This window comes from Amia ocellicauda, chromosome 10 (assembly GCF_036373705.1).
Source record: "Amia ocellicauda isolate fAmiCal2 chromosome 10, fAmiCal2.hap1, whole genome shotgun sequence".
In the NCBI taxonomy this organism is placed as follows: Eukaryota; Metazoa; Chordata; class Actinopteri; order Amiiformes; family Amiidae; genus Amia; species Amia ocellicauda.
In genome coordinates this window covers 38,885,738-38,909,674 of record NC_089859.1, presented here as the reverse complement: position 1 = coordinate 38,909,674, position 23,937 = coordinate 38,885,738, and the positions used below count along the sequence as shown (strand labels likewise).

At 35.4% G+C, this 23,937-nt stretch overlaps 1 protein-coding gene across 1 annotated transcript in view; it reads right to left on the bottom strand.

Moving 5' to 3' along the window:
* The window catches only part of LOC136760585 (myelin basic protein), a 134,010-nt gene that overhangs the window by 25,341 nt on the left and 84,732 nt on the right, over positions 1-23,937 (bottom strand). The window contains 1 exon segment of the mRNA XM_066716061.1: positions 4,371-4,813. Coding sequence (XP_066572158.1) covers positions 4,371-4,813 — 443 coding nt within the window.

The following is a 23,937-nucleotide window of genomic DNA, read 5'->3' as shown; positions in this document are numbered from 1 at the left end:
TGCTAAATGAATGCTTGTTTTGTTTGGTTTTTAATAGTCAACAGGCTGTTAATGTTTGAGTAGTTTTAACAGTACAGCTGTGGGCACTCCTGTTTTCAATGTAAAATGCTTGAATTTGTACAGATATCCTCTTAAGATTTCAAGCTTATATTCCCTCTTAAGAAAAGAAAATATTTTTGAATTTATGATACATGGTAACTCTTCACAGGTGCTTCACAAAAAGTTATTATTTTGATCATATTAGACATATCAGATTATGAAGGCAGAATGTGTGAAAAGGTGGTCCTAATTACTTAGTAATAGAAAATGCAGCAGGGAATAAAAAACACGTAATTTTCATAGTTGGCATCACCATTTCATATTCTTATATTTCCACTCTCTAGTGCTAAGCTCAAAATGAAAAGGACAATTGTTGAGAAAATGTGTCTTTAAAACATGTATGTTTTTTTCCCCAGGAATGACAAGTGAGAATGAAAATATTCTGTATTGAAAAGTGAGGAACGGTCATTTCAGGCCGCCCATTATTGTAATTCCTGGTTTGACAGCTAGAGAGAAGTGTTCCACTGTTTTGGAAGCTGTATGTTTTTTAGTTTAATTGTTAAGCCTCTGTGTAGACATGCCCATCAAGGAGGAAAAGATAAATGTATTATTTGGGTAGAAAGGAACATGGAGGTTAAAATAATACAGAAGTCAGTTTGAACAAGAACCACTGCTGTTGACAGTACTGGTGATTCTAATAAAAGCCATCCCAAAATCCTTTCTATAAAAGTGGTCTTTATCCCCCCATATTCAGAATATTTATTTCATTTTACATGTTTTGTTTTACATTACAATGGTTACAAATGGTTGATGATAACTGACAGTCAGCTATTGTCTCTCAGGGAAACAGAACAAGTATTAGGATAACTTGCTTTAAACACTTTGTGAAATTAAGTCTCCTATATTAAACTCTGTCCTGATTTCTCTCCCAAAGTTATCTTGTTTTGATGTCATTTGGGTTTCAAGATTAAAAAAAAAAAATCAACATTTTTACCTTTACATTATTTGTAATACAGACAGACATCCATCAAAATAGACTGGAACTAATTAGGTTAAGGCATATGAAATAAATGAATATAATATGACAGGCAAATTAAATGCAACAAATAAAGTCTTTAGACAAATATAATGCAATTTCCTAAAAAATCTATAAAAAAATTCTCTCAAATAAAAAAAAAACAAAAAACAAAAAAACAAACAAATTTTTTTTTTCCAGTTTTCCCTTTTTATAGTAAGAATGTTCCTTAATTTAATGAAATACTAGTCTTGGAACAAAACTTTTTTCTTTTTTTATGAAAGGTACAGTATAAAGTTTAAAAAGAATACTGAATTACATTTTTAAAATTACAAACATTTTGATCATTTTAAGTAGAAAAAGGCTTAAACTGTTTCACTAATCTGTAATACTATTTCCTATTTTAAGAAACTATAGGACTTTCTTTAAACTATAGTAAATAAACTATAATCACCAGTTATACAGGCAAAGTTAAAGGACATATTGGTGTTAATCAGTGACATTTGTTTTCTTCGAACTTTAAATTACTACCTGAAAAAAATTACAGATAGAAACCAAGTTTCAACATCATACCTGACACTTAGTAATTCAACCTAAACACACACAAAACAAATAAATCATCAGAGAATAATATTTTTTTGAGAAAATGAAAATGAATAAAATCTAATGAGTGGATTGCACTGCATCTTTCTAATTTAGTTTCATAAATCAAATAAACTAAAATTGATTTGACTATTAAAATAATTTTAAAAATCAGTACCAAATAACCCAGATGGGTATGTAGAGAGCTGTTCTCAAATCATATTCACAAGGACTTTTGTCATAAAGTAACATATTACAGTATTTTATACACTTGTTAAAACAAATCTGTGACCCTGAGTACAGTGTGTTTTTTATATTTGTCAGTTACACTACAAAAGCATACAATATTCAAACTCGCATTGCCCACATTTCAAATCAGAAGTACTATATCAAAAACATGACCAGAATTATTATAAATAAAGGTTTTTGTTTTTATGTAGTTTTTCTACATATTTTGTGAGAGATGCTGAAAATAGCCCGTCCCTTTATTATAGTTAAAAAAATACAAAGTTAAACTGCTTTGCTATGGAGCAGGTTGATAGACCTTTTACTTCAGATATGTACAAGACATTCAATACAGTTGTTAACAATGTAATTTTCCAGTTTTAAACAAAATTATTTGTGAATGCTGTACTGTAAAATTTGTTTAATCCTGTATGTGAATTTTATTCCAAGGAAATCTTTAGCTAGAAGTAACGTTTTGTTTTTTGCAAAGTAAAAGGTTTAGGCTGCAAGGCAAACACATTCAGTGCCTATTGGTACAAAACATCACTGGATCAGACAGCTAATGAAGATGACTTAACAGATTTAAAAGGTATTTACACCATCAAGAAAGCATTTCAGAAAACAAAGACCCATAATTATAAGTACAAAATATTAAAGAATGTCAAGCAACTAGCAACTAATCAGTTAAAGCTATTTTCATATAATAATAAAAAATCTGATATTGATCATTGTAAACAAAAAATAGGACAGCCAATAATTTTTTTCTACATAAATGAATGATAATAAATCATTGAAATGGCAGCATAATTTGTCTGGATATAATTTAAAAAAAAATGTGCATTGATGTAAAAGAAACTAACATTTTATAGAAACAAATGTAAAATAAGCTAATTAGTAATCACAACCCAGAACATTTAAACATTTCACTAAATGTAAAGAAAATCAAGCTGTACCATGTCTTACAACTAAATTGTAACTTACAAGTGATACAAATTCACTTTGATGTTTCCACTATGAGTGGAATATGACTGGAATAAGGCAAGGTAGATTGCATATGTATAAGACACAGCACAGAAACAAGCACTTACAACCTGATTTTCGAAAGGGGTTTACATAGGGGATTTGTATTGGTGCCGAATGTGAAGGGATGATACATTTTATATAAATTATCTGAAAGGAGTTACTTGAATTAGGTATTATACATTACTCTGTCAACATCATCTTACTTTGTCCCTCATGCTGTTCTTTCAATAGCAGAGGAATAAAATAAGCTCTGGTGACAAGTTTTAATGTCCTTTAATTTTGAATGTCAGTTTTGGGGTTATAGCAGTCGTGCATTTCAGGCTGTGCTTACTAATTAGAGAGAGTGGGTGGCTTCTATGGTTTTGAAGAGCTCCCTAGGGATCTGATAACAAAAGGAGCAATTAGCATTATTTTTGCATTCAGCGGACACAGCATTGCCACTATATCTACAAGACAGTTTAAGTTCATCAACCAACGTGAAGTTTCAGCCCGTGTCTCAATGGGACTTCACAAAATCAAGTTAACAATGAGAATATATTCTCCTTTTCCAAATCCATAATACAATGTCTATGCATGTTAAGTCTCTCTCTAACATAACCTTCATGCAATGGGTAAATGCCACATATATTCATGTATCAGAAGATATGATTAATATGGTACCTAGTTCAACAGAACTCATCCCTGAACAAGACGCTACATTCCCTTTAGAAATACTGCTGCATGCAAAACAGATAAACTAGCAAGACTACCCCTATTTCCAACTGTCAGTTTAGTATACTCTAGAATAAAATCACAAGCATAGCGTACAATAAGAAATAGGCTACTTTCTCTTCTGGAAAAAACTAACAAAGTCAAATTAATATTATATTTATACAAGATCTGGAAAGTACCATTAATTAAAATCATATTTTCTCATTTTTCCGTTAACCAGTTTCAGAATCCATGTCAAAAAATACTCTATTTATTTATTTAAGTTATTTCATAATTTACGTAAAAGATAGATATAAACCAATACTCTTTGAAAGCATTTCTAGAATAACTAAGTCCAATACAAAGTCACGCCAATGGTTGTGATATGAACACCGTCCAAGCAAGAAAGTTACTTTACATGCTGTGCAAGTCCCCAAACCACACCCAAATGGTTTGATCCAGTGTCTATATACATAAGATATATAAATAGACACACACACACACACAACATATACTGCTCAAAAATATTAAGGGAACACTTAACATTGATTGCTGAACTTGGAGTGTACCCTTATTATTTTGAGCAGTATAGTATTTTACTTACATTTGTTAATATGATATGCTTTGGTAAAAACAAAAGTAAATGAAAAAATAATCATCAAAATAATTTCTATTATGGCAACAATTCCTGATAATTAATTACCAATAAGGAAAAAAAAAAAAATCTTTCAACCAAACATTTAATTTATTTTATTTTATTTTTTATATTTAAACTTTTTTTTTCCTCATAGCTCACCTTTCCCTTCCTGCTCCCCTCTCTTTCCCCTCCAAAGAATTTTCCAAGCTGGTCCAATAGACCAGTGTCCCTTTGCCGTCTAGAGCTGCGTCTAGCTTGGTCCGAGGTGCTCGCAGTTGCCATTATTTGTGATGTGCGGTGGCCCTGAGAGGACTAGTCTTCCACTTATTCAGTACAATCCGAACACTCAGAACCTGTCCCACTGTTTTCCTGGATGGTCTGAAGCTCATCGGATTCAGAAGGGCGATCTTTGAAGGTGTTGTCCTCACGGCCTGGAGCATCTCGGGAAAAGAGGCGGATCAAGTGGGGGCGATTTGCAGAATGGTCAGCTGTGTTGGCAATGCTCCAGGCATTCTTTGGGCCTTCTGCACCCTTGGAGTCTGTCACCGCTGTCTTCTCAGTGGAGGTCCCATTGTTCTGGTTCACATCTGCCTCTACATGGCCTGCAAATAACAAGGGTTATCTATGAAGTTGGAGCCTGTGGAAAACAGCCCGAGGACAATGAGTGCATTTTTTTTTTTTTGCATTAAAAAAACAGCAAGACTCCAAGAAATCATGCATAGAACACTGGAGATTTTAAGGAAACCATATTCTTTGATCATATTCTATGAATATCTCTGGTGTGGGGGAACACTGATCATTTTGTAATAGCCACACAACCACCTATCATAAGTCACTCTCGTAGCCTGACAGAAAAGACCAAAAAAATCCCAAAACACCACCAAAGCTGTTCCATCACAGTTAACATATTTTCCTCCAGTTTAGTTTTTCCTTCACTGTTCTTTTCACACTTTACATACATTTGGCCGAAACAAAACAGGACCAAAGACAGCTACATTTTAAAATGGGATTCACTGCAGGCTTTAGATGCAAAATGCACTTCTAAAGCTGCTTATACTGGGCTAAACATATTATGTGTACGTATTGAAATACAAAAGCATGTTTTTTTTATTTCTATTTAATTTTCATGAAATCGTATATAAGGAAGTTTTGGTTCCAATTCACAGAACAAGAAAAATCAAGAGGGAACAATGCAGATACTGTAGAGGGCTACATGGTGTAACAAAACACCAGGGCATCTGCATACTAATAATTTCTGAACAGTTGTCCTTTGTTTTCTGCATAGTTATTTATTGGGAACAAAGGAGGCTATGTCATAAAAATAACTTTTCTAATTATGTATTTTTACAGCTAATGGGAAGACGAAAACTAATGTGATTTTAGAGCTATGGCTTAATAATGGCAGCAATAATAATAAAGTACCCCAAAGTTACTGATGTAGTTGATAAAAACAGATTAGAAATAACATTTTAATTATATTCTAACTTCTATGAAAGCAATTCTGACCACTAAGTGGGCTATTTCCCTCCTAAGGATCACATTTAAAAAATTGCTTAAGATGTGACTTACACATAAAACTTCCACAGTGACTTCAGAAATCAATATGAATTCAAATTGATTAAGGAACTGGAGATTTTATAGAAACAAATTAAGCTTATGTAGTGAGCCAGGCCAATGACAATTTGCCCTCAAACAATTAAAGGAGATACTAAGGGTATACAAATAAGTAATCAGCACAATATAAAGAGACAACCGTTCTGACTTTATTCAGACTAAATTCAAATGACAGTGAGAATTACAGCCTAAAAGTCCTTGATATCAACATTAATATTATTATAATATATTCAAGAATAGAAATTAAAAAAAAAAATGTGGCTGAGCACAGACTCTGAGAATTTGACATCCTTGCATACCACAAAGGCTATGGACTGGACATGTAGCAAAAAAAATGGACTAGGGAGATACTGGACTGTTTTTCAAGGCAGAAAGAACAACCAAGAAGATAATCTATTAGAAGATGGAAGGACAGAGGATGACAGCCAAACAGAATCATATGGAAGAATCCAGACCAGGTCTTCAACAAAGGCTGAAAAATCTTTTAATTATAACTACTGTGATCATCTTAAATCACTACAACTTTTTGTCGGCTTCTATACCTCAAAACCACTTCGTTTCTGATATATTTCTGATGCCCTATGTGACACAATTGGTGACTGTGTGAAATGTCACACAGTCAGTACTTTTAGAAAGAGAGACTTTCAATAGCATCTGAAATGACAGGTGCATGTTTACTTAGATTATTATTATTATTTTAAATTGCATTCCAGATTGGATAATTGAGAAACTATCATAGTATATTAAATCCATTTCATTAATTTCTGTAATGACTGAATAATTTAATGTCAAGATTTTTCTTTGGCATTTTTTCTCCTATAAAATAAATTATGCTTACACTGTAGACAGGGATAACAACTAATTTATACAGCCAGGATTAATCTATTAAGATTTGCCTGACATTTTGAAATTACAAGATTGATGGGTTAATGATAGTGAGAATTACACTTTGAAAGGCATAGGCCAACCATCAGTTAAAGGTCAAGTTTGTACAATACACAATAATCTGTCAACAAGAAAATCTGATTATTATATGACATGTCAAGTTCTGGTTATTTATTTTATGAGGATTAACGGGTTGATTATACTTATTCTTCTTTACTTTACTTTGGGAATAGGGAGATTTGATGGATATAATTCAAATTGCATCCCAGGGAAGTTAGCATCACATTCCTCTCTGTAAAATGAGAAATAATCTCATGTGTGCTCAAAAGACCTGTCCTCAAACATCTTGCTGTGTTCAGCAGACCTCTTAAACTGCATTTATGAAGGAGTTTACCAATATAAAAGACAATCCTTATAAATATACCATGTACAGTTTATACAGGGGTGTATAGTAGCCTACCTAGGCTGTGCCTGGGCCTTTAGAAAGATAGTTATGCCCCTTGCAACTTATTGAACTTTCACACTTTTTACACAGAACTTTAACATTACACTGAAACCTGTTATAGTTTAGTGTATTTTTATTAATAATAATAATAATAATAATAATAATAATAATAATAATAATAATATTATTATTATTATTATTATTATTATTCATTTCTTAGCAGATGCCCTGGTCCAGGGCAACTTCCAAAATATCAGAGCAATGCAAAGTGCAATAATACAGTGCAGTTCAGGCATAATACATTTTACAAATTTAGAATTTACACAAGTGTATACAAGTATCTGATTTTTATATTCAATGCACAAATACAATAAAAAAAACTTTTCCCAGAATAGGGTGAAAATACAACATATCAGGACTGGTGCATGCAGCAGACATCTATGCAGGCCATTTTCACACTGCCCAATAAAAGGTATTTTGAATGAAGTACAATCTGCCATCCTTCCATTCTAAAATAAAGGACTGTTTCATTTGAATGTTCATCCTATTTTTTTTAACAATATTTGGAGATCATGATTTAGACTGAGTATTTTTAAACCTTTTTTTTGTAATTACCTTGGACTACTTCTACAATTCTCAATACTAGCACATGGGAGGGGAAAACAATATACACATGTTCTTCAAAATCTGCTGTGGAGTTTACTTTTGCATGGTGATCAGAGGACCCAGTTAGTGAATACACAATTGGATAATGACATCCATTATCAGTGATTATCAACCAAGGCAGTAGGACCTGCACTCTGAGAGATGGGCATTTTTGGTTGAGTCATGCAGGAGCCCCATTTCTTCCATTTTACTTCAGAAGGTAAACAAAATCTACAACTTAAATAAAATGTAATATTACATTGAGAAGATCACATTACTGCAGAAACAGAGATTAGTCTCCAGTGAGTGATCCCTGATTATGTGCAAAGAAAGTGAAAAAAGAACAATTAGGAATTGCAACTGCGTTGGTGTGCACATCTCGATCAACCACAATACCCCAGTGTCCCTGAGCCACAGCAAAGGAACACAATCCTTATCATATATTACAAACAGGCATGCTTAAGCTGAGTCCTCTAAGAATTGAAAAGGGAAAATAATGAGTGCACATTTTTTTTATCCCCTTGAAAGAATCGTAACAGACAGAACTAGTAGGCACAGAAAAGCATTCAACTTCAACTGAAATATGCTTTTGGGTCCAAAGGGGAGAAGATAATGATCTCTCTGCTTTGACCTTTATAAGTAAAGCATGAAAGCCACCAATTAGAGAAACATGCTGAATCCATAACATCAATTATTATGAATGATGCAGCTAACTAATGTGGCTGTTAACTAATGCAGTATGTAATGTCTGATTCTTAAGCAGATCTCGTACCATGGCTATATGTCAATTAATGTACAAATATAAGACAACATTTAGGCGGTTAGTATGCAATGTTGTAAAATGCAGGTGTGGAAAACTACTAGTACTAATGCACAATAAAGGCTACATGACAGTTCTAAGTGGATTGAATACAGGTGCTAATTCGTCTCAGGCACGTTTTGTATGGCTGATCAGTGATAACACTTATGTAATTATTAAAACACCTTAAATTACACGGTCTTACACACTTATAATTTCACAGAAGGCAGGGTCGAAATATAAGGAATGCATTATTACTGGAACTACCAAGAATAATAGGGGTCTTTTTTATAATTTATTTAAAAGGTGCAATAACATGGTGTATTTCTTTTTACAGGATTAAACTGGAGGCAGTCCAGCCTACAGCCCACAATTGTAAACATCAAGACACAAGCAGATATTTCCTGTAACCTATGAAACACTCAGGTTATTATCTTCAGAAAAACAAAATAATCAGCAGAGGGATAAGCATTTAGGAGAGGAAGTTTCTATTTTATGCAGTAATGAATATACTTAACATTAACCTCCCCATCTGATAAAATAGACTTGCTCAAGGAACTTCATATGCCTTTGGGACAAATAGTATCTGGTTATGGGCAATTTAGGCAATCTGAGAGGCCAGGATCTAGAGACTAGGGAATATTTCTAGATACTTACAGAGTAATACAGAAAAATATTTTTCATTAAGGATTATAATGTTCCACATTTACTTGTAAGTGGTTCATATTTCTGATACATCTCTTCTTCTGAAAACCTAAATTGGAATTTAGGATGTATTCTGCACTTTTGTAGGCTTCTGTTTAGTGAAGTTCACCCCATTATACACTCACCTAAAGGATTATTAGGAACACCATACTAATACTGTGTTTGACCCCCTTTCGCCTTCAGAACTGCCTTAATTCTACGTGGCATTGATTCAACAAGGTGCTGAAAGCATTCTTTAGAAATGTTGGCCCATATTGATAGGATAGCATCTTGCAGTTGATGGAGATATGTGGGTTGCACATCCAGGGCACAAAGCTCCCGTTCCACCACATCCCAAAGATGCTCTATTGGGTTGAGATCTGGTGACTGTGGGGGCCAGTTTAGTACAGTGAACTCATTGTCATGTTCAAGAAACCAATTTGAAATGATTCGACCTTTGTGACATGGTGCATTATCCTGCTCGAAGTAGCCATCAGAGGATGGGTACATGGTGGTCATAAAGGGATGAACATGGTCAGAAACAATGCTCAGGTAGGCCGTGGCATTTAAACGATGCCCAATTGGCACTAAGGGGCCTAAAGTGTGCCAAGAAAACATCTCCCACACCATTACACCACCACCACCAGCCTGCACAGTGGTAACAAGGCATGATGGATCCATGTTCTCATTCTGTTTACGCCAAATTCTGACTCTACCATCTGAATGTCTCAACAGAAATCGAGACTCATCAGACCAGGCAACATTTTTCCAGTCTTCAACTGTCCAATTTTGGTGAGCTTGTGCAAATTGTAGCCTCTTTTTCCTATTTGTAGTGGAGATGAGTGGTACCCGGTGGGGTCTTCTGCTGTTGTAGCCCATCCGCCTCAAGGTTGTACGTGTTGTGGCTTCACAAATGCTTTGCTGCATACCTCGGTTGTAACGAGTGGTTATTTCAGTCAAAGTTGCTCTTCTATCAGCTTGAATCAGTCGGCCCATTTTCCTGCATCAACAAGGCATTTTCGCCCACAGGACTGCCGCATACTGGATGTTTTTCCCTTTTCACACCATTCTTTGTAAACCCTAGAAATGGTTGTGCGTGAAAATCCCAGTAACTGAGCAGATTGTGAAATACTCAGACCGGCCCGTCTGGCACCAACAACCATGCCACGCTCAAAATTGCTTAAATCACCTTTCTTTCCCATTCAGACATTCAGTTTGGAGTTCAGGAGATTGTCTTGACCAGGACCACACCCCTAAATGCATTGAAGCAACTGCCATGTGATTGGTTGGTTAGATAATTGCATTAATGAGAAATTGAACAGGTGTTCCTAATAATCCTTTAGGTGAGTGTATGTGTTGTATGAGGATGTAATTGTTGCTTATTTAATTAAAAACACAGATCGTTATGAGTTTGCAGATATCAGGCCATGCCTGGTCTGAACTTTAAAACAGATGTCTGGAAAACTCAGCATTTTCTGGTGTCTCTTTAAAACAAAATGTAGTTGTGTAATGTTCAACAGTGTGTTTTCACCATATAATAAAGAAAGTATAAGTCTAAGAAAGCTTAATTTTAAATTTAAAGGGGAAAAAATAAATACTACATTTAAATAAATACTGGTCTACATGCAAATTATGCTGTTTAATACTTTTAAACGAGGTGACCATAAGACCTTGAGGTTGTGTGTTAGAGTTCATGCATTTGAAAAGTATCTCTCTCACAAGCTAAAAAGTTTGGTAAATTCCATCCAGTGAGCTTTTAAATTTTCTTCTTCTACTTTTGTTCCTGGTGTAGCTTATTACATTCATTATGGTAACTAGTCAAGTATTTTGACCGAGAAACACGTAAATGATTTTCAGTGTTAGTCAGTGTTACTTGCATCATGCATCAGATTTGCCTAAAATTACTAAAATTCCCCAAAACATCTACACAATCAGGCAGAATCCAAATTAATAGACAAAGTAATATGTCCATAGTTCTTCTCAAAGAGGAAAGGGAGATATGTGTTGTTGTTTTTTCTGCTGAGGTGACCTCATGTTAGAAAGAACATCAAAAACCCAGAAGAAGTAAAAAAGCTACATTGATTTTGACAGGGTCATTAATATAATTTGCGGTAACAGAGGATCAAATTATCTTAATTATTCTTTGCATGAAAAAGGTGGGCTAGGTGGCTTTTTCGTAATTTATAATGTTCTTAAATGAATTTAAATTAATGAAATGTAGGCCTAGTAGGTATTCCTGGGGTTCAAATGGCATCCATTCTGATTTGCAACGAACACCTACTTCTGTAGAAAACCAACACCATTAAACTACATTTCATTACATTTTACAGATCATGAAATACAGACTTCTCTAAAGATTAGCTTTGAGAAACCTTTCCCTGATTTGCACACAACTCAGTGTCTGTACCGAATGACTGGTTCATAAATCAAAATGATCAGCGATTACCAATTTACAATAGACATGTGCTGGTAACTTCTTTAAATTCTCCATAACAATTCAATTTCTGTGTTTTGTTAAATTGATACTGTATATTTTTATTCTTACCATGAAGACTCAATCTTTAATTCAGAAGAAGAATGCTAATGAGGTGTTCATCCTGTTAAAGTATACACCTCTTGAATGTTATACTGCAGATATGTCATTCAAATGCCAGTGGTAACACTGTATGGTCCACACCTACCTACACAATTAAGTACTTTCAAGTCATCACTTTGTTCCCCAGTGTTAACGTGTGGAGATATGACAATTCGAAAAGCATGCAATTATTCTGAATTAATCAAAATCAGATATGACTGACTATTGAAATATTAAGTGAATTAAAATCTGTATTCAAAGGGACTCCTATTCAACAATGCAACTGTATATTTAGGTATATCTTAGGTGTTATAATAAACCACAACAAAACATAAACTGCAATATTAAATACAGCTCAAATGTAGGATACAACACGATGCAACTTACAAAACAAGATGAAACATAGTATAAAGTACATGTGAGTTGTAAGTTAATTACTTGTTAGTGTATTAGTTTGGAGAATTGTAATGTTGTTAACAGTCAAGTTTTGCCTTAAATAACCAGGAACCAGACAGAATGTTCTCAATGGAAGAAGCTGTTTTTGTAAAAATGTCTTTTCAAAAACAACCATGTCATAACATCATCTTCTTCTATGAGTTGCCACAGTAAATGAAAACAGGTTTTACTTTCCTCTTACACAGGATATATTAAGCAGTAACTGAAAATAGGCTGTCTTTCAATGAGGACATCCACTTAAGAATGAACATTTTGGGATTTAATTGGATACACAGGTTGAGGGTGAAATACCCCACACAAGCAAGATGAATGATTAAAGTTCTCATGAAATATCTAAATTTAGGCTCTCCATTTTCCTGAAAGACAATTTGTGAAGAGCATGCATTATGGTGGCTATTATGGTGGCTTTACTTGACACTCTTTAAAATGCACCCTTTCCCCCTTCCTGAATGAAGTCCTTAAATTTGATTTAGAGCAATTTTCATTTCATCTGCTTGGATACTCTCATGCTGTTACACGAGCTAGACAGATTTTGTGATTTATATAATGAATAAAGGAAGAACAACAACCCTCAGTGATTTTAAATGCTTTTACTTTTCTTCAGACCAAAAGTTTTTCAATGCTTTGGGATATTGGGCAGTTTATGTATTTCAGAAATGCATTAAGAAATTCACCTTCCATTGTAGTTTTAATCTTGTAGCATGTATTAGCCTGCATTAGAAGATGACTGTCACCTTGTATACCAGGGACAGTCAAATATGTATTTGCAGTGCAGGTCTTTGCAATAACCAATTACCAATTACTATTTATCAAATACAGTAATATAATTAACTTCATTATTCATTAATCTATCAATAAAGAAGAAGATAAATCTCACTCAAATAATTTTCAGTACATATTTAGGTACAGTCAGCTTGTTATATATATATATTTGGTGTGATCACCCTTTGCCTTCAAAACAGCATCAGTTCTTCTAGGTACATTTGCACACAGTTGTTGAAGGAGCTTGGCAAGTAGGTTGGCCCAAACATCTTGGATAACTAACCACAGTTGTTCTGTGGATTTAGGCAGCCTCGGTTGCTTCTCTCTCTTCATGTAACCCCAGACAGACTTGATGATGTTGAGATCTGGGACCGGTTGCATAAACATAGACTAAGTCTTTGTCTTAGTACAATTATAAGTCCTACTAACGATAGACACTCAGTTAAGACCACTGCATAAAACAATCTTTCCTTAGACTGGTCTAAGACTGGTCTTAATTAAGCCGCATTCACACTGAAATGACGGTAAATTGCTGGCAACGTTTTACTGTTCCCCCCATTCACACTGACTTTGAATGCCGGAAAATTGCCGGTAAGGACCCATTCACACAGAAAACAGACTGCCAGCAAGCGCGCTGTGGCCCTGGGGACGAGCCGCTACAGAGCCCGTGGATCCGGAGAGCAGAGCCGGACCGGCACTCTGGACGTGTCTGTAAGTGCGATCATCTCCCCGTTTAAACATATGGCAGCAGCAGTAAAATACTCCGAGATGGATATTTAGGAAACGTCACACTACTGTGTTATTGTATATTTTTATATAGGCAAAACAATCACCATTCGACAGCGCAACGCTGGTTATAATATTCACACATATAGCAGCCTATTGTTGTGTCTGTATAACTGCATACAGTGTGTTTAATAGACAGTGGGAAGCGGTCAATATTCAGACTGTTGTCAACGATTATGAAAATGCTGTCAGATCTGCGCACATCCTGCACAACGTGAACGGACCCGTGTATTATTTGGATGTATCAGACGTAGTCAACTCGTAGACTACACTAGTAACTTTATTGCCGTCATTATTTATCTATTGGCGACGGCCTTATCCAGGGCGACTTACAAATAAGAGCAAAGCATAATGCAATTTACACACGTGTATAGGAGTAAACAATACAATAATATGCATTTGATATTGTGCGCGTTATGCTGCCATTTCTTATATGCACTAATCATGTGAAATGTAAATATCCGGTGTTTTATTAATACAAAAGGAGCCGAGCTCACTTGATTATTGCAATATGATCGGAGTCCTGAGAAAACACGGAGTGAATCACAGAGACGAACCGAGTGACGAGCTGAGCAGTTTGTACACAACAGCGCCGACTGATACATTGTGTCACAGCAAACGACCCCAGTGTGAGGGGTACCACGTTTGCCTGTATAGAGATATTTTGTATGATTTATTGGTACATAACTTCTGACATGTGTGACAATAGTTAGCATTACATACGCCAACCTGTTGGTTCATCAATAACACTCAGAATTGCTGCGACTATATTATTTTCAGCCTCCGCCATTTCTAACGACCCGGTGCGTTTCTCATTACGGCCACAAGTTCTTGTCCAAAAGTGTCTTAATCTAGTCGTGTTGTGGTCGCAAAACTGCGCCTCTATTCTGATTGGTTGCGTCAGTTAGCTGACGCACTGCATCGACACGCAAGGACTTGACGCTGAATTTGCCAGTAATCATTTTCCGGCTACATTCACACAGACACGTTGCCGGCAAATTGCGGCAATTTTATTAGGATCCTTGCCGGAAAATTGCAGTCAACGATTTGCCGGCAATGACCCATTCAAACAGACATTGCCGGCAATTGTTTCAGTGTGAATGGGGTTTTAGTCACTCGTGCATTACATTCTGGGAATTTTAAGACACCTAAAGAAGACAAAAAAGAAAAGAAAATGGCGGACATTTCTCTAACAGCAATGATCCCAGTTAACTGAAAATCTATGCTAGTTATTGAAATTGAAAATGCAGAGAAATGTATAATTTAGGCACCAAAAGTTAACATCGTCTAGCCGCTGTGTGCGCGCTATGCGGTCTGTAAAAGACAGAAGAAACAATTAAATAATATGCTAATTGGAAAAGAGGAAACATCTGCACACTAAACCCAGTGCAGAGTTTATTATTATTATTATTATTATTATTATTATTTATTCCTTTGCCAGACGCTCTTATCCAGGGTGACTGTAGGATACAATAGCAAAACAAAAGTTAAATACAGCACAAAATTACTAATCAGACATAATACAAATTAGAGTTTCAAAATGACACAAGTGCAGGTAAAATATAGAGTTGGTTATTGAAGTCAGTAGGGAGCAGTCTCAGTGTTTGTGGGGATTGCTATGTGTGAGACAGCGGCGTGCGTGAGCCAGCGGGACGCTCCGCCTGCCTGTCAGCATCTGTGACTATCGCTGTAGACTCAGGCCAATTGAATTGAAAGATAGACTTAAGTTCCAGGTTGCTGAAGACAGATTACTATTAGCCCAGTTTTATTCCTCCTACACAGCTGTTTCTGTTTCAGTTAATGATTGTGTTTCAACCTACATGTTGAATTGATGTCATTAGCATCTGTTTGGTATAATTGTTTAATCATACACCTGACTATATGCCTACAAAATCCCTGACTTTGTGCAATTGTACCTTGAAGAATTTATGCTGTTTTGAAGACAAAGGGTGGTCACCCCAACTATGGATTTGATGTAGATTTTTCTTCTGTTCACTCACTTTGCATTTTGTTAATTGATAAATATAATCTATTAACATGTCTATTTTTGAAAGCATTCTTACTTTATAGCATTTTTTCACACTTGCCTAAAACTTTTGCACAGTACTATGTATATACACAGCTCCAGAAAAAATTAAGAGACCAATCCCAAGTTCAGAAATCAATTTTAAGTGGTCTCAATTTTTCCAGAGCTGTATATATATATATATATATATATATATATACACACACACACACACACACACACACACACACACACACACACACACATACACACAAGTTGTTTGTATGCATATATATGTGATACTGGTCTTCATTTAAAGACTTTAAAATAACAATAATAGGATACTGATCTGCTCATGTTGGATTTACATTTAAAGAGCATTTAACAGTGTTTTTTTTTTTAATGTGTCCTTTGTGGGTTATTTTATCTTTTTATTAGAGTAGGAATAAGACCCATCTGACCTGGATTGAATTGTGAATCATGTACTACAGACTGATACTGTCATGAATGTCAGGTGTGTCTTTATAATGCCATTCAGACCAGAATGCATTGCAGCAAGATGTGTTTATAAGTGTTTCAAGAAACCTGTTCATGTAGTGAAAGGAGACATGCAGTTCTGTATGAGGTCACGCACACACAAAAAAAGGCATTTGCCGCTTTGCATGAGAGGAGTTGCATAGCACCCACATCGTTAGCAGAAAAAATGGAATGCAAGGAGTGGGCCAGTTAATACTGCATGACCTTGTTTGTAAAAGACATTTGGCATTGTGACTCCAATTTGAGGGTCGAAAGAGTTTCAAGGGAAAACAATAAGAGCCATGGAGAGAGCTGGTGGGACTAAAAATGGGAGCAATTCTAAAACCATGAGAAATATGTGGCTATATGCCAAGCCACCCACTTCAGCAAAAAATCCTTCCAAACAGTGGAGTGTTTCTACAGCACCCACAAACTTAAAAGAATACCATCACTGTTCAGTAATGCATATATTTTATTTATGATGAGCTTACAAGGGATTGTTTTTCTGGATTATACAGTTTAGATTAATTTTTTTGGTTATGACTGCAAAAGCCTCTTTATTGCATGGATAAAATCATAGGTGTAATCATCCCATCACAACCCTGTTATCTCAGGTGCACAGTCTACAGCAGAGGTGTAAAACCCAATGAGGTTGAGGGCCGCATTAGATCAAATAGAACTTCATGCGGGCCACAAAATGTTTTAAAGCCTAACAAAATTACAGCAGAATGTCCACTTGTTTTTTTAATCTCAATTAATACCATGCCTATAACTTTCATATTAAGCAGACAAACAACACCATTGAGCTATATAACCTATAATTTTTTTAAATTAAAAGACCCCAGCCAGAGAAAAGAGAAACCCGTTCCCTATAAATCTTATGTGTCTCAGCACTTAGTAAATCAGATTGTATCCACAAACTACAAACATAAGTGTGAAGAAGTTGGCTATGGAAATATAAAGAAAGGAATGTGTAGCATCAATAATGAAAAACTGAAACCATGACATATTGACACATTACACAACTTAAAAACATGGTATTTGTCAAAATAATAATACAATTCATTACCAGAAATCTGCTGCCATTTCATCTAGTTTCCTTTCTTTTTGAGCAGCACGTTTACAAAACTAACAAAAGTATATGACTTCTCCCTGTATCATGATCTCGATTGATATTGATGAATTGATGAATAAATATTTTCCATTATTAATTCTGTGAGAGAATTAAATTGCGTTCCAGTATTAAAAGTGCATGTTTGTGTTTCTGAAATCTGTTCTGTTTATATATAGCCATGTTTCTTAGCATATCATTATGAAATATACACAGCCCATATGTAGCTGATTGTAACTAACTGGCAGAACTTATTCTTAAGAACAATGGATACATTTATTTATATAGGCCTATCAATATGCCAACAGCACTCTGGGATCCTTACTCAAACTGTTCTTCACTAATTCAGTGTTTTTCCTGCATAACCTTCACACACGTCACTAAATAAATTAATCAATCTACAACATCATGTGTGGCATCAACTTTTATTTTGTATGGGATTATCTTGTGCTGACACAACTGTCAATGGATCAGGTAGTGGTTGTGTTAATCGCTACTTTTTTTTTTTTTAAGACATCTGCCTGTCATTTGTCAAATTCACGCTGGTTTCACAGGCAACTGGAAATCTCAGTGGGCACACAATATTACCGTATTACACAGTTACCGGTAATTAGAGTTTACCAATATAATTAAAATGTTCGCCTCTTCATGCAATTGATCACATAAAAACATGCTTTGCCTACTTTTAAGAGTTTAAGAGTTTCAAGTCAGTCTGAACAAGGGAAAGCTAAAACACTGGACATTTAAACGATTTTGTGAGAATTGTTGGGACCGGGGTGTTTAATTAAAGTCCCAGTAAAAACTCAACAACGTCTCATAGCATCCCTCCATATTAGCTACTGTAGGAAACTTAATTATTTTATTTTTACTCACATTATTCACAGTAGAGTAGTCTATGGATATTATGCATTGTAGCGTATACAACAGTGTAGTAGCCTACTCACCCACTCAGCAATTGATCTCAAATGCATGTTTTTCTGCACAGAAAAATGTAAAAAAAAAAGTGTAGCTACTCATACTTTCTTTTACTTGGTGCTTCCTGATGCAGACATATCTTGGCACTAACCAATGCATCAACATCAGGGACCAGTTTAGTTAATAATGCACGCAACTTTTAAAAGACCAACACTGCATCAAGTGACACTGCTGTCAAAGCGGCTGTAGCGTGAACATACAGTATAATTCCTATTATTAATATTTACACGAATAGGTAAAGCATGGAGACGTCTGGATGATATTTATGGAATATGTACAGACATATATGGTTGCCTAACTTGCAAGCCAAACACATCCAGTGTATGAGGTTTGTGCACTGCACATTGGGTGGATTACATAAATAAACACATAATAACACAATGCTAGCTTTATCCCAGGCACAAAGTGGAACTGATAAATATGTTTTCCACTGTACTGTTGTGCACTGTTACATTGACAAACACACAATACACAAAGCAGGCACATGTTGTTGGATCGCCACCAGCCCAACCAGTACATATGACAAGGTGTACTAGAGTATTTTTGTATGGATATGCAATTTAGACAATGGTACAAATGAAAATATAGCTGTGTAACACAATCATATATTTAACATGTATGTGTGAACACTGAACACTGGTTTACTGGATCCTGCATTACATCTTTAAATAGGTGTAGTTGAAAAGAGGTAATTGATAAAATACAGTCTTCTTTAGATTGACACTTAGGACTAGTAATTTGTTCCATCTCAAAAAAACAACCTAAAACTTAACCTTCTTTGAGATGCATGTCCATGGTCCATAATGTGTTCCATTTAATAGCTTAGAAAAAAAGATGTTGAGTTCAGGTGACAGAACTTGATTAATTAAGTTTACTATACATTACTATATATTTGATGATACCATGAAGAACCCTAAGTAAAATAGTAGGTAGTAGACATTTAAGCATTAACAGTTAGAAAAATACTATTCAATTTCTCCTATTCAATTTCTGCTTATTGTTACTTCATAATTTCAATGGTCTGCAGGTACTTTAACTTATGAGCTAAAGGAAGTACTGCCACTTTTATGCCACTTGTAGCACTTCAAATTATTTCAAATGTGGACATGCTTGAAAGAGTAAACAATCTATTTAACAATGTTACATATGTGAAAGATTAAAAAGGAGCAAAATAAATCCTTGTCTCTGTAATTGCAAAATGTTACAGGGCTGCATTATGATAAATAAGTAAATCTACACTGTAAATGATTGTTGCCCTGATCTGTCAGGTTTAGTCAGTCAGTTTAGAAAAGGTTCTTGCTCTTTTTACAGACAGAAAAAAATTAAGCAGGTATTTTTATATACGTTTACTACAACCTTAACTAGCATCACAGGGTGTAAAGCAGGGGTAGTCAGGGTCCAAATTTCTTCGTCAAGGTATAGTCAAGGTCCAGACTCCAGAGGGGGGGAAAATAAAATCACACCTCCAAATGCCCCTTTCCAACACACACACACACACAATTCTGTGAATTAGTAATATATGGAAGCTTTCTAGCTTTCTAGCCACAATAAAAATCAATGAATATGTTAAAATTGAAAAATTATTGTCGTTTTGCTTTACAGGATGTTGCAAATTTGTCGTGCCATAATGAAAAGCAATGCACACATTGTTAATCAATACAAGCTTATTTTTGTGTTTTAACCCTGGTGAATTGCTTTATAGGGTTGTAGTATTTTAATGCCACAATTAATTGTAATACTAATGCTTTACATTGCTTAAAGCAGTGCAATGCTAGTGACTGAATTAAATGCAACACACACATTGCATTGCAGTGCGTCAGTGTTTTGATTTACACGATGGCTCCATTTGAAGAGAGACAAAATTAAATACGTGTTTCAATTAATCTTTAATTACTTTGATCAACTATGTAATTAATGTGGCTATTCATTAATATAAACTGACAAACTTCCAAACAAACCAATGAACTTCCAGACAACCAGACCAACTTCCAAACAAACTTACAAACCAAAGATATTCCAGATGAACAGCCCAACTGTCAATCATGCACTGTGCCAAACCCACTTCAGTCTTTCTAGCCAATAGAAGCAGACACGCCTATTTTAACCAATACAACTCAAGGTTCATATAAAATGGCAATAATGTTGCAGTTTATTAGACAGGGCGTTTGTCTAGCTGTGTCTGAAATCGCCCACTTGTTTACTCATTCCCTATTCCCTATATAGTGAATGGCAGTGAGTGCACTATATTTCAGCAGTGAGGGAACAAAATGAGTGAGCGATTTCAGACGCTGACGTCAAGTCCCTGCGTCAGAGTACTCGGGAGCTGTCACAGACATTTGAACATTTCACCTGTGTGGCTTCATGAATGTTATTATCTCTGTAATCTTTATATAGTTTATATATATACATACATACATATACATACACATACACATACACATATACACACACACACTATATATATATATATATATATATATATATATATATATATATATATATATATATATATATATATATATATATATATATATATATATATACACATACATACACACTCATCTAAAGGATTATTAGGAACACCATACTAATACTGTGTTTGACCCCCTTTCGCCTTCAGAACTGCCTTAATTCTACGTGGCATTGATTCAACAAGGTGCTGAAAGCATTCTTTAGAAATGTTGGCCCATATTGATAGGATAGCATCTTGCAGTTGATGGAGATTTGTGGGATGCACATCCAGGGCACGAAGCTCCCGTTCCACCACATCCCAAAGATGCTCTATTGGGTTGAGATCTGGTGACTGTGGGGGCCAGTTTAGTACAGTGAACTCATTGTCATGTTCAAGAAACCAATTTGAAATGATTCGACCTTTGTGACATGGTGCATTATCCTGCTGGAAGTAGCCATCAGAGGATGGGTACATGGTGGTCATAAAGGGATGGACATGGTCAGAAACAATGCTCAGGTAGGCCGTGGCATTTAAACGATGCCCAATTGGCACTAAGGGGCCTAAAGTGTGCCAAGAAAACATCCCCCACACCATTACACCACCACCACCAGCCTGCACAGTGGTAACAAGGCATGATGGATTCATGTTCTCATTCTGTTTAAGCCAAATTCTGACTCTAAATGTCTATACAGAAATCGAGACTCATCAGAGCAGGCAACATTTTTCCAGTCTTCAACTGTCCAATTTTGGTGAGCTTGTGCAAATTGTAGCCTCTTTTTCCTATTTGTAGTGGAGATGAGTGGTACCCGGTGGGGTCTTCTGCTGTTGTAGCCCATCCGCCTCAAGGTTGTACGTGTTGTGGCTTCACAAATGCTTTGCTGCATACCTCGGTTGTAACGAGTGGTTATTTCAGTCAAAGTTGCTCTTCTATCAGCTTGAATCAGTCGGCCCATTCTCCTCTGACCTCTAGCTTCAACAAGGCATTTTCGCCCACAGGACTGCCGCATACTGGATGTTTTTCCCTTTTCACACCATTCTTTGTAAACCCTAGAAATGGTTGTGCGTGAAAATCCCAGTAACTGAGCAGATTGTGAAATACTCAGACCGGCCCGTCTGGCACCAACAACCATGCCACGCTCAAAATTGCTTAAATCACCTTTCTTTCCCATTCAGACATTCAGTTTGGAGTTCAGGAGATTGTCTTGACCAGGACCACACCCCTAAATGCATTGAAGCAACTGCCATGTGATTGGTTGGTTAGATAATTGCATTAATGAGAAATTGAACAGGTGTTCCTAATAATCCTTTAGGTGAGTGTATATATAATATGCAATTAAATGTTTTACTGTGCATACCCCTGGCATTCTGGGTTTTATTTTTGCATTCATAAAAAAATGAATAATACAATTAATCTTTTCAGAACTGTTCATTTGGTATGATTATTACATAAATGATAGAGAAAATAATTCAACTTGTCATGTTTATGTATATTTTATTTTTCATAAAAAGATAATAGAACTGTTTCTTTCCAGTGTTTGCATACACAATATGCAATCCAATTGCAATCTGCGTTGGATTATGGGAAATAGGGGTCAGAGAGTGTACATCGTATGTACCCTCAATCAGATTGCATTGTGGGTACGAATGAGTGAACAAATGTAGGGAACGAGATGTAGGGAATGAATTCGGACACCACTACAAAATGGCTGACACCCTAAATAGTGCACTATGTAGTGGATAGGGGGCGGTTTCGGACACAGCTACTGTCTCTCACCTCGATCTGACATTTTTTCCCCTCATTACAAAATATGCACTATGAATCAAAATATCTCATCAGAAATCCATCAAGCTATAAAATCGTATTTGCAATCATTACTCCGTGAGAGAGTATGTTCGAGTTTTTTTTTTTTTTTAAACAAATCACATTGTTTTCTGTTATGAAATTAGTAAAAGTTCTGATATAGGACTTCCAAGAAGAAACTAGTATCTAAAAAATAAGCTGCAACTGTGTACAAATGTGTAATTTTCTATTGCGTGTGTCAAAGTTTTGATTTAATCCCAGCCATGGACACAGTATTGTGAAGTAAATGCCTATTGTAATGGGATTTTTTATTATCATTTGGAACGGAACAGTGATGTAGGCTACCCAATAAATAACTGTTCAGATAGTTAATTGCTTTTACTAAGATTATATTTTCTTCCAATCCTAAATATATCCGTTATATTGTGCAAGTTTGAAATTTGTCTTTAGCGCAGGTTTTTTTTCTCCCATTTAATCCACCCAGTGTGTAGTGCACAAATGTCATACACTTGGATGTGTACTGGCTTGCCAGTTAGGCAACCATATATGCCTATAATAGTATTGCAGTATCATCCAGACATCTCCATGTTTTACCTATTTTTTTATAAATATTCATAAAAGAAATGATAGGCCCTGTATGTTTTCGCTACAGCTGCTTTGAGGAGTGTCATTCGATGCAGTGTTCATCTCTTAAAATTCCCCTTCACTCCCATATATATAGATAGATAGACAGAGAGAGAGATGCATGCATTATTGAAACTCTGTACTTATATGTCTGAACTTCGATTACAAAATGAATTAATCAGAATACACATTAAATCCGTGGTGAGTGCGTTACGTTACGAGGTTCTACGGTACACACTGTAAGTATGTTTACATGGATTTCTAGGCGGTATCTGGATGTGACAATAGAGAATTCTTAACATCTCAAATTATGGCATTGACATATATCAAAAGCTGACCTATGTTTTAGTCAAACCTCTGATTATACTAAATAGACATTAAGGAAATGTTTAGGTGCTTTTCCCCAACCCAACCCCCCAATAAATACATTATGAAATGTTGCAAATCAGTACGACATTAATGGACAGAATAATCTGAACGCCAATTACTTTACATAGTAATTCTGAAAATCAACATATTCATATGTTGTTGTGGGTATAAGCCCAATTTGATCAAAAATTATAATAACTATAAGACATTTCACACTAAAAT